We start from the raw sequence: 17,467 nt of genomic DNA, 5'->3' as shown, positions 1-17,467 counted from the left end.
ACATCTACTTACATTTGCACTTTGGCAATATTGTAAGTTGATCTTTGCAAATTGGCAAATGTAAGTCTAAGTGGCACGTAAGTGGCAAATGTAAGTCTGTTGGGATATCAGAGACGTGGTGTCACACAGATATAAGGAATGCAGAACTGGAATTTGGGGAGTACAACGTCTACAGAAAGGATAGACAGGATAGGAAGGGAGGATGGATTATGCTATTAGTTAAGAAACACATAAAATCCAAGGAAGTGAAGCCAGTCGACATCGCTGGACAGTGCAGTGTCGAGTCAGTTTGGTGTGACATAAGCACTGGGAGATCAAAATTGAGAGTAGGAGTGTGCTATAGGCCTAATGACTCTGATGACTATAATAAGAAAATGTACAGGGAAATAGAGTGGGCTAGTAAATCAGAGAGTCATATAATGGGGAGAGTAAATCAGAGAGTCTTATAATGGGGGAATTTAATTTCCAAGATATTGACTGGAATTTGTGGGTTGGTCACTCACACACACAAGCAAGCAAGCAAGCAAGGCTGTTGTGGATTTATTGGATGATTGTTTTCTACATCAGCATGTTCGGGAGGCAACTAGAGGGAGTAATACTCTTGATTTGATTATTAGTAGTGATTCTTCATGCATAAAGAATCTGCAGATAGAGGAACCACTGGGTGGCAGTGATTGTGTGCTGAAGTGGGATTTACTCAAAGTGGTAACTACAATCAGGGGTAAAGGGAAGGGTTTTTGCTTTCGTAAAGGCGACTACGATGGCCTGAGACAGTATTTAAATTCTATACAGTGGGACCAACTGATGACGTTACCAACAGCAAATTCAAAATGGGAAGCATTCAAAGAACTTATCTTGGAAGCTACTGGGCTTTACATACCAACTAAGAAATATTGTTCAAGGTTTAGGCCTAAATGGATGTCAGATGAACTAATGAGACATATGACAGAGAAGAAAAATGCTTGGGATACATATAAATTAATACGTGACACAGAAGCCTATGATAGATATAAGTTGATCTGTAAGTTACAAAGGAGGTTAGGCAGGCGAAGGCAGATTACGAGAAATCTTTGGCAAAGGATGCAAAGAAAAACAGTAAAGAGTTCTTTTCTTATGTAAACTCTAGAAGTAAGGGGATGAATCAGATTGGACCACTTGATATCAATGGTTCAACTGTTGATGATCCTGCTCAGGTAGCTAACAAACTAAATGAATATTTTGCATCGACATTCACAAATGAGGAGTTATTCAGCGAGGGGAATGCCAGAGGGTTTTTTTTTTTTTTTTTTTGGTAGTTATTAGTGCATCAGCTTCTGTGGCCATAATGCACCATATATTCTATTGCTTAGGCATCACACCTTTTCAAATGCACTTTGTGAAGAGCCTTGCCAGTTTTTGTGTTATGTCTCTTCCTCCCAATTTTAACAACTCTACAGTAACTTCATCTTCCCCCTGGGCTTTCTGATTCTTCATTTTCTTCAATGCATGTTCTACCTCATCAGGAAGAATATCGGGTATGTTGTATGTGTTGCTACTTTGCAATCTATCTTCCTCACTGCTGGCATCATTCCCTCGCTCCTTGTATAATTCTCTACAGTAGTCTTCTGCTATTTGAATTATGCCCTCTTTGCTGTTTATAAGTACACCATTGCTATTATTCAGTTTAAGTATCATTTGTCTTTCTGTATTACTGCTCATGGCTGCTCATTTAAATCCTTTGTTTTCCTTTAATGCTTGTTCTACTTTTCTTGTGTTAAATCTTCTTATATCCTCTCTGAGTCTCTTTCTAATGGCTTTGCATAATTCAGCATACTCAATTTTCTCCCTGTCAGTGTTTTTCTTGCTTTTCATTTGTCGTCTTCGGTTCATCATGACAAGTGTTTCTTGACTAATTTTTTCTTCTTTGGATTTCTTTTTGCCTATAGGTTTCTTGGGCTTTATCACTTTCAGAAAGTTGTAATATTCCTCGTCGATATCTTGGTCCTGAGCAGTCTGCAGAAGCTCAAACTTGTTCTTAAGTTCCAGTACATACTGCTTTTTCTCCTCTTCTGTTATCTCAAAGACCTTTGTATTATTTACTCGAGTCAGTTTTTTCCTTTCCTTTCCTACATCTATATCAAGTGTACATCTTACCATTCTGTGATCACTTCCAACATTTACCTTATTCAGGATGGTAACATCATTCACACTATATCTTCTGTTAGTGAGGATGAAGTCGATTTCATTAGTTGTTAATCCATTTGGACTCTTCCATGTCCACTTTCTGTTCACCATTTTCTTGAAAAAAGTGTTCATTACTGACAGGCCTTGAGATTCTGCAAATTCCACAACTTTCACCTCTTTCATTTCTTTCACCAATTCCAAAATTTTCTATAGTTCCCCTTTCTGTGCTGTTTTGTCTTTTTCCAACCTTAGCATTGAAGTCCCCCATAATAATAGTGTAGTGGGTTTTCTGCTCATCTAGAAGATTCTCAATTTCGGTGTACATTTCTTCAATCTCTTCATCATCATGGCTTGATGTTGGTGCATAAATCATTATAACCTTTAGCTTGTATCTCTTAGAAATCTTGAGTATCAGTCTTGATACCCTTGGTGATGTGCTTTTGAATTCCAAAATGTTGTTTTTAAAATCTTTATGGACCAGAAACCCAACTCCACCTTCACTCCTTTCACTGTTTCCATTGGTGTATAGCAGATTTCCACTTGATAAATTTATAAGTGATTCATTTCTTGTTCTTGTTTCAGCCAAACCGATGATATTCCAATTCACATTTTCTAATTCGTTTTCCAGCTCTAATATCCTGTCTTCACCGATGGGTGATCTTACGTTATAACAGGCCAAGTTCAGTTTCTGTGCATGGCAGCCTGGTCGTATCCAGAGATTCTTAGCACCCTCTGCTTCCACTCTGATCCTCTCGCTGCTGTAAGAGGGGGAGTGAAAGCTGCTGGGGACTGAGGGCCATTTGTTTTGACATGCTGTCGGGTTTGGTCTTTTCCTCTTCACGCTGACCAGGCGTCTTGAAGAGAACCACTCTACACGTTCATTGCCACCTAAGTGACGTAACAGGGCTTACCATCGAGAAGGTGTGCATGAGTGGATTTTAGGGAGGCAGGCCAACCGGACTTCTTCTAAATCTTCTGTAATAGAGAGATATTGGATCCATCAGTGTTTTAGGCTGAGTGTCTGATAACAGACACTCAGCCTAATAATGACCATTGTAATCTCTTAGAGGGGAACAGGATACCTGTTCCCCTCTAAGAGATTACAATGGTCGGCATCAATTTCCTCCCTGAAATAATTTCGAAAGATTCTCATAGGAAATTTTTTCAAAAACTCAGACATGGGCTTAAAAAGTTCTCATCATCCTCAGTTTTCAAATATTTTAGGTTAATGACCAAAAAACTAAGCCCTGTAGATGGTTTAATCATCATTTCTATTTTTTTATCGATTTATTATTATTATTATTATTTTTCTCTACAACATTAAGGAGCTTTTTACAACATTCGAGAATGTTCTGGAACATTCTAGAATATTGTTACATGTGGAAGAAAGGTTGGGATGTTTCTGGATGGTTATAGAACTTTCAACGGAGTTCTCTAGACACATTGTGAGCCTTCTAGAAATTTCTCTACCAGTGTATATATAGAGTGGGTTGCGCACCAAGCAAGCAATTTTTATATTTCAAAAGGTGTATGTGTTTCAGAGAGCAAGTGGTGAACAAAGTGAACAAGTGCTTTGGTGAATTAGTGTTTGTAAACAAGTGTTATGTGTATAAGTTTAAATCGTGAACTGTTTACGCTTCACGATTTACTTCCGCTTGCTCAGTTTATGAACCTGAGGGGGCATAGATTCAAATTGAGGAAAGACAGTTGTAGAATAGGTATGCAGAAGTTTGCTTTTAGCCAGCGGGTAGTTGATTGCTGGAACAGACTTCCATCTGTCGTTGTGGAAGTTGATAGCTCAAATAAATTTAAGGCTGAACTTGACCGGATGGGTGAAACGGGAAGGGTTTTTTTTTTTTTTTTTAGCTGATGCTGTATAAGCTTGCTTTCTTGCATCATATGCCTCAACTAATGTTTATAAGTTACATGCTTTAGAAAGAGCTGGATGGTCACCCTTGCAATTAGAGTAGAATGGTGATGTGTGGTGCATTCTGCAAACTTTGAAAAATGCCTCAATGTATTAAAACTAAAATCATGAGAGGCTTTCGAATTGCTTTAAGGAAATTTTTTGGGTAACCACAGGTGGAGTTCAAAAACTGCTCAATGTATATAAAGGATGTTGTATGTCATGAAAATTCATTTCCTGCATTCATATTTAAACTTATTTCTCGAAAACCTTGGCTTGGTGAGGGACAACAGGGAAGAATGACTCCACCAAGACATTTAGTCAATGCAAAATCATTGCCAAGCTTCTGAAATGAACATATGTTCGCAGACTACTGAATTTTGTACTGACGCATTCAGGACAAAGCATACCAAATGAAATTGTACATACATTTGTACTGTATCTTATACTGTATGTTAGCTATGTGTCAACCCAATGCGCTAACTAAAGGTTGAAAGTGTAAAAATAAATTTTATTGGGTTTAAAGTGTAAAAATAAAAATGATAAAATATCATCATCATCATCATCAGCCATTTTCAATTCACTGCAGGATGAAGGCCTCTCCAGCAACTTTCCAGTTCCTTCTGTTTTGAGCACTGGCCATCCATTTACTACCCACAAACTCATGAATTTCATCTATCCATCTCCGCCTTTGTCTTCCAGGATTTCTTCTAGCTCCTCTTGGGTACCATTCTGTTATTTTTTTAGTCCATCTGTCATCATGTCTTCGAGCTATGTGTCCTGCCCAAGACCATTTTAGTTCTTTAGTTTTGATAAGAATGTCCTTTACTTGAGTTTGCTGCCTAATCCATGTGTTTCTCTTCTTATCTAATAGTCTGATTCCCAATGTAATTCGTTCCATTCTTCGCTGTGTAGTTCTCAGCTTCTCTTCCATTCTTTTGGTGAGTGCCCAAGTTTCACTTCCATAAGTCATGGTGGGGAGTATATATTGGTTCATTATTTTACGTTTCAGACAAAGTGGGATATTGCTCTTCAGTATGTGACTATATTTGCTGAATGCTATCCATCCAAAATTTATTCTTCTCTTGACTCCCAACCATTTATCATTATTACAGCTAATTACTTGTCCCAGATAAGTATATGACTCCACATTTTCAATTACTGCTCCTTCAATCATTATTTCCCTTTCTGTGGCATACTTGTTCATCATTACTTTTGTTTTAGCCATATTCATCTTTAGTCCAAAATCCTTGCTAACTGTGCATAACTGATTAAGATTTTCCTCTAATTCTTTGGGATCGTGGCTTATGACCACAATATCATCTGCAAATCGTAAATGGTGTAGGTACTCTCCGTTCACATTGACTCCTTTCTGCGACCAGTCTAATCTTCTGAAAGCTTCCTCAAGGGCAGCAGTAAACAGCTTCGGAGATATTGTGTCTCCTTGTCGAACTTCTTTCTTGATTTTAAATTTCCTACTGTCTTTGTCTAGTCTAATAAAGGAGGCAGCACTCTCATATATTTTCTTCAAAATCATAATATGTGGGGTATCTATGCCTTGTCTTTCTAGTGCCCGAAACATTGCCTTATGCTGTATGGAGTCAAATGCCTTTTCATAATCCACAAATGCCAGGCATAATGGTGTTTTATATTCATTTACTCTCTCCATTAGCTGTGATATTACGTGAAGGTGATCCATAGTTGAGAATCCTGTCCTAAAGCCAGCTTGCTCTTTCGGTTGATTCTCATCAAGTATTCTTTCTAATCTGTTAGTAATGACCCTTGTGAACAACTTGTAGATGTGGGATAACAAGCTAATTGGTCTATAATTTCCAATTTCTGATTTATCTCCTTTCTCATGCAGCAAAACTATGATTGCATTATTCTACTGCTTAGGCGTCACACCTTTTCTAATGCACTTTGTGAAGAGCCTTGCCAGTTTTTGTGTTATGTCTCTTCCTCCCAATTTTAACAACTCTACAGTAACTTCATCTTCCCCCAAGGCTTTCTGATTCTTCATTTTCTTCAATGCATGTTCTACCTCATCAGGAAGAATATCGGGTATGTTGTATGTGTTGCTACTTTGCAATCCATCTTCCCCACTTTGGCATCATTCCCCTGCTCCTTGTATAATTCTCTATAGTAGTCTTCTGCTATTTGAATTATGCCCTCTTTGCTGTTTATAAGTACACCATTGCTATTCTTCAGTTTCAGTATCATTTGTCTTTCTGTATTACTGCTCATGGCTGCTGATTTAAATCCTTTGTTCTCCCTTAATGCTTGTTCTACTTTTCTTGTGTTAAATCTTCTTATGTCCTCTCTGAGTCTCTTTCTAATGGCTTTGCATAACTCAGTATACTCAATTTTCTCCCTGTCAGAGTTTTTCTTGATCTTCATTTGTCGTCTTCGGTTCATCATGACAAGTGTTTCTTGACTAATTTTTTCTTCTTTGGATTTCTTTTTCCCTTTCCCTTTGAAACCATAATTCTTGGATAGGATGAACGGCTGTGCCTGGCACACTCCCAAGCCATTTCCAGTCTCCATGCACACACGTGTGGAGGATTATGCCCATGCTCCTACGGTAACATGTAGTGCGAGCTGTGATCCTACTGATGTTATTTAAGGATGTGCCATGAAAGTTATTAAGTTTTACTGTTGATAAAGGAGGCAGTAGCCTTTGAAAGCTATGGTTGTTTTTATCACTTTTAATTTCATATATTTTAATTTTATCTATCATTTTATCACTTTTAACTTTACAATTGTCAGTATATTGCATTTTATTTTTATAATAAATTTTACCTGTCTTATTTTAATACTATATAATAAAGTTTCAGTCATAGATGGTGGGTGTATTTCATTGCAGTTATTATGATACATTATCAGCAGTCATATTATGAAATTATGACTGCTGATAATATGAAAAAAAAAAAAAAAAAAAACTGAGAACATATTTGAAACTAGAATATAAAATTGATTTAGAAAAGAGCATTTGCATCTTTAAATGAAAGGGAAAAAAGGGGGGTTCTTTTTTGATCGGTGTAATCAAATATACCCGAAATATGATTCAGTGTGCACATTATCTAAATTTTAATAAACTCTATCCTATACCATAAATTGTTAAACCTTGAAAACAAGAAATTGTTTGCCATAGTGGGATATCAGGAGCACAATATTAATCTGTCCATCATACTGGCCACTGTGTTTCTGACTAATGAATAAATGTTGTTACACTCCAGGCACTTTGTCAGTATTTTGGGATATTCGAAGTATTGAGATTTTCAAAGTATTGATAGGTACTAAAGTTCCCACCAATCATGGTTCCATTTTTAGCAGAAAATAACTTTAGACCAATGGGAAAGCCTCCCCCACCTTGGCAACTGTTGATAGATTAATAATAGATGTTTATTTTTAACCCATCTTATATATGAAAAAAATATAAGATGGGTTATAAATATTTAAAATATTAATAACAAGATACCTGTAATGCTTCATCTAACAGAAAAATTGCATCATTGATAAGAAGATTGATGAAATGAAGAAAGAGAGGTGGGTGTGCTGATTCAATGCTGCCTTCAGCTTCTGCTGCCAGTTTCTAAAATGAAAATAGAGTAATTAGGAATAACATGCTAAAATTAGTTATATCAAAATCTGTGTATACATATAAGAGATAATGTTCATAGGCCTATTGAGTTATATAAGATATGTCTATATTAATTTAAATGCTATGGCTGAAACAAAAAACAAAACAAATTCACTGCCAATTGTTTATGATCTAGAAAAGAAATACACATGGAATGTAAAATCTGTATTTTTTAAAAATTAATCAAGTAGTAGATTTGTTAGGATAAAAGTACACCTACTTCATCACTAGTTTTGGTTAGTCTTTTCCAAGCAAATAGACAATTCTCTGCTTGTGTTAATACTTGTCTGTGAAAATTACCTATAACACACACTATTTCTAAGAATAATGTATGCTATGATCACATAAGTTTACAGTATTATAAAGGTCTGAAGAATAGCGATTTTATACCATTACTGCCAAGTACATATCAATATACCTGGTGTAGGATTGAAAAAGAACTGTTTCCTAAGTATTCAACTACAGTACTAAAAGCAGATCATGAAAATTGGCTAAATTGACCCTAAAATCAACTTGCCAAATAGCCACACGAGAAGATGCATGGTATAATTTATACACTATTTACATATTTTGAAATAAAGTCTAGAAATAGTGCATAAATTATAACTCCACTTTGCAATGGGCCCACTATTTCAATATTACAAGGGATATGTCATGAATAATATATATATATATATATATATATATATATATACCCACACACACACATGGGGTGATTCACAAAATTATGGTATGACTTTAGGAACATATTTCTGAGCAATCCTGAGTAAACCCCAGGGGCTCACATCTGGTGAGTATGGGCTTGGCACACCCAGGGTCCTGAGCTGGATATCATAATTATTCTCTTTCTTGGTGATTTCTCTCTCTCTCTCTCTCTCTCTCTCTCTTGGGGTATTAAAAATTTATTTATTTATTTTTTTGGCTGGTGCAGCATAAGCCTCAGGCTTCCTTGCACCATATAGCTAATAATAATAATAATAATAATAAATATAGCTAAAAGCTCATATGAACACAAATCTGATTTTGATGGAAATTATGCAATGTTTGCAGATTCTCAGAAATGCACCATTGCAATTTGGCTCATAATTTGTGTGATGTTGATTAAATATTGATGATTCCAGTGTTGGAATTCGAGGTGAGCGGATGCGCTTCGTCAGGGCTCCTCAGTTAAGTGGATTACTGTTGGTTAGTGCTTTTAAATATTTGATTTATTTAGATATTGTTAGATTATTTTGTTATAGGTTTTCCTGTAACAGTTTGATTTTAATAATATTATAGATATAATTTTTTAAAGTTAATTTTCATTGATATTTACTTAATTTTATAATGGTAGTTACGAGATCTGCCTTAAACATGTCACAGGGTATCGTGACTCACACGGAAATAGCCGATGGTGATTTACAGGTGAGTCATGATTTAACCCGTTGTGGAACCTGTGGAATGTTTTCCAAGGTTGACCTGGTGACTAATCCTAGCTCACCTGGGGATTCTTTTCTTTGTGATCGATGTAAGGAGTGCACCAATCTTAAATTACAATTTGGTGCACTGATGAAACAATTTGAGTCCCTGAAAAAACGGGTGCTTGCCCTCAAAAATAATGCATCTGGGAGCTCGTCAGAGACTCAAGACTCCAGCAATCTACCAAGTGATGCACACCTGATTCGGGCCTCAAAACAGAAAAACCAAGTGCAAACTACTCTGGTTAAAAAAGGACATTGTTTTATTAGGAGACTCCATTATCAGAGAAACGGGGAATATTTTTTGTAATAAGGATGGGTGGAGTAGAACCAGGGTATGTCTGCCTGGAGCAACTATTAATGAGGTCACCAACAGATTGTCAGATTTTAAGGGGGATAAAGAGAATATTATTATTCATGTGGGGAATAATGATATTAAACGTACACGATCTGACGATTTGTTGGAAAAATACAGGACCATGCTGAGGAAATGCCAAGCTAGGCCACAATGTCTATGTGTCTGCAATTCTGCCCAGACACGATAGGAGGGATTATATGTTAAAAGCCTTGTGGATTAACTCAAGACTTGAAGGACTATGCAAGACTTTGGGGAGGAAATTTCTATCAGCATGGCCCACACTTGTAGGTAGAAGGAATTTGTTTTGTAGAGACGGGATTCACTTAAACAAAGGTGGTGCAAAAGTTTTTGCCAGTATTATTGAGGATACTTTAAAGGTTCAGGGAAACTGCTAGTTAGGGGGGGGGGGATTTGGGTAATACTGATACGCATTTATCTGATAATATTGGTCAAAGTAACTCTTGCACATACCTTAAGAGTTCTTATCTGTTACCCCAACTGGACGTATTATTTAGATGTTCTGGGGACAGAAACGTTTCACGTGAGCGGGTAGCTAATGCCAGGGAAGAGAGCCTAAAAAAACTTCAAGGGTTGTGTTAGAGTTGTTAAATATACAAGAACAGTAAGTCTTAATTGTTTATACAGTAATGTTAGAAGTGTCGTCAATAAAATGAGCAAATTCGAACTGCTGGTTAAAACAAGTAACACGGACATAATAGGGCTTACAGAGATGTGGTGCCACCCAGAAACTGGGGATGATGAGTTTCAGTACGGCTTGTATAAAGTATTTATGAAGGATAGGGTAGATAGAAGGGGTGGTTGGGTAATGCTTCTGATCAGAAGCAGCCTGAGTGCAATGATAGCTTTCATGGATTCAGACGTTTCACATGCTAGTATAGAATCTGTATGGTGTGAGATAGTTGGAAACAAAGGTATAATGCGAGTAGGAGTAATCTACAGACCAGGTGATTGTGAAGATTATGACAAAAGCCTCTACATTCAAATGGAATGGGCAAGTAAGCATCAATGTCTTATTATGGTTGATTTCAATTTGCCTCTAACTGATTGGAGAAAATAGGAACGAAACTCGACATGGGGAACAAAATTTTTAAATCAACTAGATGACTGTTATTTGTATCAACATGTCAGGGAAATTACTAGAGAAAAGAATATCCCAGACCTCATTATCACCCATGAATCAGATGACATAACAGGGCTGACAGTAGAGGAACCAGTAGCAGGAAGTGATCACGTAGTTCTACGGTGGATGATGATGAGAGAGGTAGCAGCAGTAAAAGGCAAAGGAATGGGTTTTAATTTCAGAAAAGGAAATTATGATGTCTTAAGTTACTACATGGCCTCTATTAACAGGATAGATATCGCACAGAGAATGAACACATTTAAAATGTGGTATGCTTTTAAAACATTAATCACAGATGCCTTGAATGCCTATATACCATTAAAAATATACTCCACGGGGAGGGTTCCAAGTTGGATGAATAGTGAAGTTGCCATATTACTTGAGCAGAAAAAGGTGGGATGGAAAGGTTACAGAGCAATAAAAAGTACTGAAGCCTATAACAGCTACAAGGTGATCTGTAATAGAGCCACAGAAAAAGTTCGACAGGCAAAGGCAGTTTATGAGAAATCACTTGCAAACAGAGCAAAGAGGGGGGGGGGGAAAGGAATTCTTCACATATATAAATGCCAAGAAGAGCAGGACAAACCAGATCGGACCTTTATGTAAGGGAAAGGTGATATTATTAAATACACCAGCTGCCGTTGCAGATGAACTCAATAGTTATTTTGCATTGATATTTACAAATGAAAAACCTTTTGTGGCAATGGGAAAGAAGTTGAAAAATATGTAATTAATGATATTGAAATTGCATAAGATTATTTAATGAAAAAACTTTCGAGCCTACAGGCCAGTAAGGCTCCTGGAGTTGATGGAATATATATACCCCATAATCTTAAGGGACGCGGCAAGTGAGTGCACTGAACCATTGAGGCTAATTATGCGAGCATTACTAGACTTGGGGGAGATTCCCTTGGATTAGAAAAGTGCCAATGTATCTCCCATACATATGGGTGGCTCTAAAAGTGAAATAGGAAATTATCGACCTGTCAGTCTGACTTCAGTGGTAGGGAAAATCATGGAGGCAATGATCAAGGGTGGAATTCAGGATCATTTGGATCGAATTGAAATTCTCAAGGATACTCAGCATGGTTTTGTAAAGGGAAAATCATATTTAACAAATCTGGTTCACTATTTCGAAAGGATCACTCACGAGCTGGATTTAGGGAATAATTTTGACATTGTTTATTTAGATTTCAGCAAAGCTTTTGACTCAGTCCCACGTGAGCGGTTGCTTTATAAGCTGGAACAGGTTGGAATCACTGGGAAAATCCTTAGATGGATAGCAGGATGGCTTCAGGGCAGGAGGCAGAGGGTTGTGATAAATGGCTATTCCTCAGATTGGGTTGATGTAAGAAGTGGGGTTCCCCAAGGATCAGTATTAGGATCACTGTTGTTTTTAATTTTCATAAACGACATTGATGAAGGGATAGAGGGCGTGATGTCTAAATTTGCAGATGATGTTAAAATTGGTAGAGTGGTTAATGATCACTCGCAAGCTGAGCTTCTTCAGAGAGACCTAGATAGACTTCAGGAATGGTCAGAAAAATGGAAGCTATGCTTTAATCCAACAAAGTGTAAGGTATTACACTTGGGAAACAGTAATCCAAAATAATTTATTCATTTGGTGGAGTTCAACTAAACCCAGTACTGAAGGAAAGGGACTTGGGTGTTATGATATGGTCAGACATGAAATTCTCTGAGCATTGTAAACAGGTTGCAAGGAAAGCCCATGGTGTCCTATTGAACTTTTGCAAGTAGAGATAGGGACGTGGTAATCCCATTATATTAGGCTTTTGTAAGACCACATTTGGAATACTGTGTTCAAGTATGGAGAACGCACCTAAAGAAAGATATCAAGCTTCTTGAAAGGTTGCAAAGACGGGTCACTCGCCTGGTGAGATCGGCAAAAGGGCGTCCTTGTGAAGAAAGACTTTGAATATGTGGGTTGCAGAGTTTGGAAACTAGACACCTTAGAGGATATTTGATTGAGGTGTTTAAGGCTCTGAGAGGCATCAGTAAAATGAATGAGGATGAAATTTTCAAGATTATAAATGATGCTAGAACTAGGGGATATAAATTCAAGTTACGGGGGGGGGGGATTTTTAGATTGGACTGCAGGAAGTTTTATTTTAGCCAGCGAGTTATAAATTACTGGAATAAGTTGCCTACATGGGTGGTAGAGGCTGACAGTTTGGGGAAATTCAAAGGTCATCTGGATAGTACCTTTTGGTCAGGGAAGCGCATAGGATGATAGGTTTAATTTCCTTTTTTTTTATTAATTATTATTATTTATTATTATTATTATTTTTTTATCATTGTTTTGTTCATTTTTTTTTTTTTTTTTTTTTTTTGGCTGGTGCAACATAAGCCATAGGCTGTCTTGCACCATGCAGCCATTACTAATACTAAATACTATTACTAATAAATATAGCCCGACAAAGCAAATGCAAGTGCAGTATCATTTTTTTTTTGCTGTGTGCAGTATTCTTTGTTGATTTGTGATCCATTGTTACTTTCAGGATGCTTTTCACATTTACAAGTGCTGAATATGCCAATATGGTGCATGTTTATGGATTTTGTGATAGAAATGCTGTTGCTGCATCAAAGCAAAGTTTTCTAAATCGCAGAGTTCCAAATCCACATGTTATTAGCTGAGTTTTTCAAAGATATCAGCTAACTTCCCAGTGTTCACACCACATACAAGCATGCAGAATATCACTGAGGCAGTACAGCACAGTCCTTGTCTAGTATGGGAAGATACTTGGTGTTTCTTAATGCTGCATCCCAGCAAAGTTTTATAAATCACAGAGTTCCAAATCCACACATTATTAGCTGAGTTTTTCAAAGATATCAGCTAACTTCCCAGTGTTCACACCACATACAAGTATGCAGAATATCACTGAGGCAGTAGAGCACAGTCCTTGTCTAGTATGTGAAGATACTTGGTGTTTATCAATCAAGAATATGAAGAACACTTCATAAAGAAGGCATGTATATATACCACATGTAGCATGTACAACACCTTGAATTTAGAGATCATACCCAAATGCTAGAATTTTGTAACTGGCTAGATGACCATCACTAATTGCATTGTTACATCCTGTTCAGTGATGAAGCTCAATTCACCTGAGATAGTGTCAACACACACACAATTCCTATGTTTGGTTGGAAATGAATCCCCATTCCATTGGGTGAGTAATTTTTAATGCTGAGTCAGCATTAATGTGCAGTGTGAAATGATCAGTTGATTGTTCCATTTATTTCTGATGGTCTTACTGGAGAGCACTATCTATGATCTCAGCAAAACAAACTGCCAAAATTGAGATGTTGCTACATTACATATACATTGAATGTACTTCCAACATGGAGCCCCTTCTCCTCCTTATTGTCCCCGTGTAGTGGTTACTCACCTCAATGGCCAGTTTCCTGTGTGACAGATCAGTCACAGTGGTCCACAAAATACTCTAACCCTACGTGTGTACATACCTGTAAACACAGATGTAGCTTTCTTAAATAAAAGTAAATAATTATTTATTTTTATTTTATATCATAACTTATTTGTTTTTTCCTAAGATTTAAATAGCCAGAGCTCTGCAATCATTTAGAATTAGCCCATGTTTATATGTACTTTTTAACTTAAAATTACCTCAGTGTATACATATAAGAGGTATCAAAAACCAGCTCTCGAAGTTATGCCATTTCTTTGTGAATCACTGTGCGTGTGTGTGTGTGTGCGCGCGCACGCACATGCTAGCTGAAAAAATACAACACTGTACCGACAGTGACCGTCATCACTGCCAGAGCACTTATACACAAGCAGTTATATGTGGTGCAGTTTGTACACAAAGAATAAGAGAGCAATCATTTTAAAGTTGACCGTGTAGAGGGAAAACATATCAAATTGTATGTTATTATATATATATAAAATCAAATGTTTTGTCCTTATGGGATGCTTGTTCCAGAAGTTATGTACTGAGAATCAAGTACTAAAGGCAAGATTATTTACACGGTTCCATGGGTGATATTGCTTCCAAGGAAAGGACATATGCTCGGGTCACCACTCCTGCAAGGCAGGATGTAGTGATAAAGATGAAGACTGTTATAATTAAGGCTGTAACTGATGGTTACAATTAAGTCAGGATACGAAAGATCAAATCCTGAAGACTGTTTGCATTGAAAAGATTGTGACCTGCTCAAAGGTGCCAGAATTAGGTTTGGAGGCAGACTGTCCCTTTAAACCTGCTCCCAAACTAGTAATGTTTTATGTGGATATATGTCTTGAGATATTTACAAGCTACTGGGATTTCTGAGGAAACTTTCTATTCCACTGTGTCTATGGTTGCTAGAAATAGGGTAAAATATCAGCCATGCTTTAACTACATTGTACAAACTTTAGGACTGGGTAGAAAGCTTAAAGTGGCAAGATAAATATTATATATAGACTGGTCCTCACACAGGGTGAAGGATCTCCTTGTGCTGACCCAGTGTTATTGCTGCATGGCATATGGCCATGTGGCAAAATATTGCAGGAGTGATGGTTTCTGCAGCCACTGCAGTGGAAGAAAATTCATTCAGACAGTGTCTTAGTAAGGATAAGAATCCTAGGTGTGTAACACCTAGGATCCTTATCCGTAGGAATGCCTTGGCATTGGGGTAGGTGCCAAGGGTGCAGTATCCAAAGGGTGCCAATGACAGGCCACATCATTCTGATGTGGCCTGTCAGTGGCGATAATTATGAGAGCTTCTTTAGACTCAGGAGAGGTCCCTATCGACTGGAGATGTGCAAATGTGTCCCCAATTCACAAAGGGAATCAAAGGGTGACACGAGTAATTACAGCCCTGTTTTGTTTAACTTCCATTCTGGGGAAGATATTGGAGTTACTGGTTAAAGAAGTAATGCAGGGCCATCTAGAGAAGACGGCATTTATAATCAAGACATGAGTTTGTTAAGTGGAAGTCTTGTCTGGCCAATTTGACTGAATACTATGATACAGTCACAAAGGAACTGGCGCCTCCGTAGCCAGGTGGGAAGGAGCAGCAGTGCGTAGCACACGCTTCTTGATTAGACCGGGGTTCGAGCCCGTCACCACCAAATACGGAGGATGCGGAAAGGTCAGGGAATGACCACCGCATATTCCCGGAGCAATATGGCCTTAGTTGCTAATGCTCCTAAAAACCAAAATAACAATAACAAAGGAACTGGATGCAAAAAATAATTTTGATATCATATACTCTACTTGGGTTTTAGGAAAGCTTCTGATGCTGTTGCACATGGAAGACTACTGTACAAATTGGAGCAGCATGGCATTAAGGGCAAATTACTGTTATGGATAAAGGGATGGTTGAGTGGGAGAAGACAGAGTGGAAATATCAATGGACACTGCTTTTCATGGATTAATGTTACTATTTGAGCCCCCAAGGGTTCGGTATTGGGCTCACTGTTGCTTTCTGTATTTATTAGTGATATTGATGAAAGTTGGCATGGTTGCTAATGACACTAATGACAGTATGTTGCTGCAACAGGATCTAGAAAAATTGAGCACATGGTCGGAGAGGTGGAAATTGAATTTTAACATAACAAGTACTGATAAGGACAATGAGATTGGTGAATGGAACAAAAGGTTGCTCTTACGAAGAAAGGCTTAAGCTCTGCAAATTGCAGTGTCTGGAGACTAGGCACTTGCAAGGGGATCTGATTGAGGTGTATAAGGCTTTGAATGGTTTGAGTAAGCTCAATACTGATGGGCGCCTCCATAGCCAGGTGGGCAGGAGCAGCAGTGCGTAGCACACGCTTCTTGATTAGACTGGGGTTCGAGCCCGTGACTACCAAATACAGAGGATGCAGAAAGGTCAGGGAACGACCACCGAATATCCCGGGAGCAATATGGCCTTAGTTGCTAATGCTCCTAAAAACCACAAAAGAAACAAACAAACAAACAATCAATGCTAATGGGATTCTTCCTCTTGCCTAGATTAATCGCCTGAGGGGACATAAATTCAAATTGAGGAAAGACAGTCGTAGAATAGATGTGCAGAAATTTGCTTTTAGCCAGCGGATGGTTGATTGCTGGAACAAACTTCCATCTGTCATTGTAGAAATTGACAGCTTAAATAAAATTCAAGGCAGAACTAGAGAAACATTTGGAATGAATGGATGGGTGAAATGGGAAGTGTTTTTTTTTTGGCTGATGCTGTATAAGCTTGCTTTCTTGCATCATATGCCTCTACTAATGCTAATCAGTTCTGTGCCAAGCCATTTCTACCCCCGGGGCTAGCTAACAAAATGGTTTGATTTGATTTTGATTTTTTGTGGTGCAAAAACAGTAAGGTTATAGTGCGCCCCTAACAAAATGGCACCCCCTAGATGATGTCGCATCAGGATGAGAGTTGGAAGGGAATAAAAATTAAAGTGGTGCATTTTCAGAGGAGAAAATAGATAGATAATGCATAGCAGCATAGATCTATTTGCTGCCCAGAACACAACTTTGAAGGGAACAATCAGGCGATCGTTTCATCAGCGCATGCTTGAATGCATAGAAGTTTGCAATTCAGGCACTGTGTACGTTTTGCAATACTGAATAAGTCAGAAGTTATGAATAATGTGTGTATAGTGTTTTTGTGCTTTTATAATTTAATTAAAATAACAAAGCCCAATTAATTTTAGATATACCATCATAGTAATTCATTTGTTAAATTGAAAATTTCCTTCATTCCACGAAAACTATTTTAAATAGGCAAATTCAAAATATTCAATGATTGAAAAATTCTCTATAAAGAAGTTTGTTAAACAGAGGTCCAACCG

At 37.6% G+C, this 17,467-nt stretch overlaps 1 protein-coding gene across 2 annotated transcripts in view; it reads right to left on the bottom strand.

Annotated features, from left to right (window-relative positions):
* Ube4A (Ubiquitination factor E4A) overlaps positions 1-17,467 on the bottom strand; it is a 523,714-nt gene that overhangs the window by 83,033 nt on the left and 423,214 nt on the right. For both annotated transcript variants that reach the window (XM_090376475.1, XM_090376476.1), the window contains exon 15: positions 7,548-7,661. In XM_090376475.1, coding sequence (XP_090232601.1) covers positions 7,548-7,661 — 114 coding nt within the window. The remainder of the gene's footprint in view (positions 1-7,547; positions 7,662-17,467) is intronic.

Source organism: Mastigoproctus giganteus, chromosome 6, assembly GCF_048544385.1.
Source record: "Mastigoproctus giganteus isolate SK-2022 chromosome 6, ASM4854438v1, whole genome shotgun sequence".
Lineage (NCBI taxonomy): Eukaryota > Metazoa > Arthropoda > Arachnida > Uropygi > Thelyphonidae > Mastigoproctus > Mastigoproctus giganteus.
This window is presented reverse-complemented; position numbering and strand designations above follow the sequence as displayed.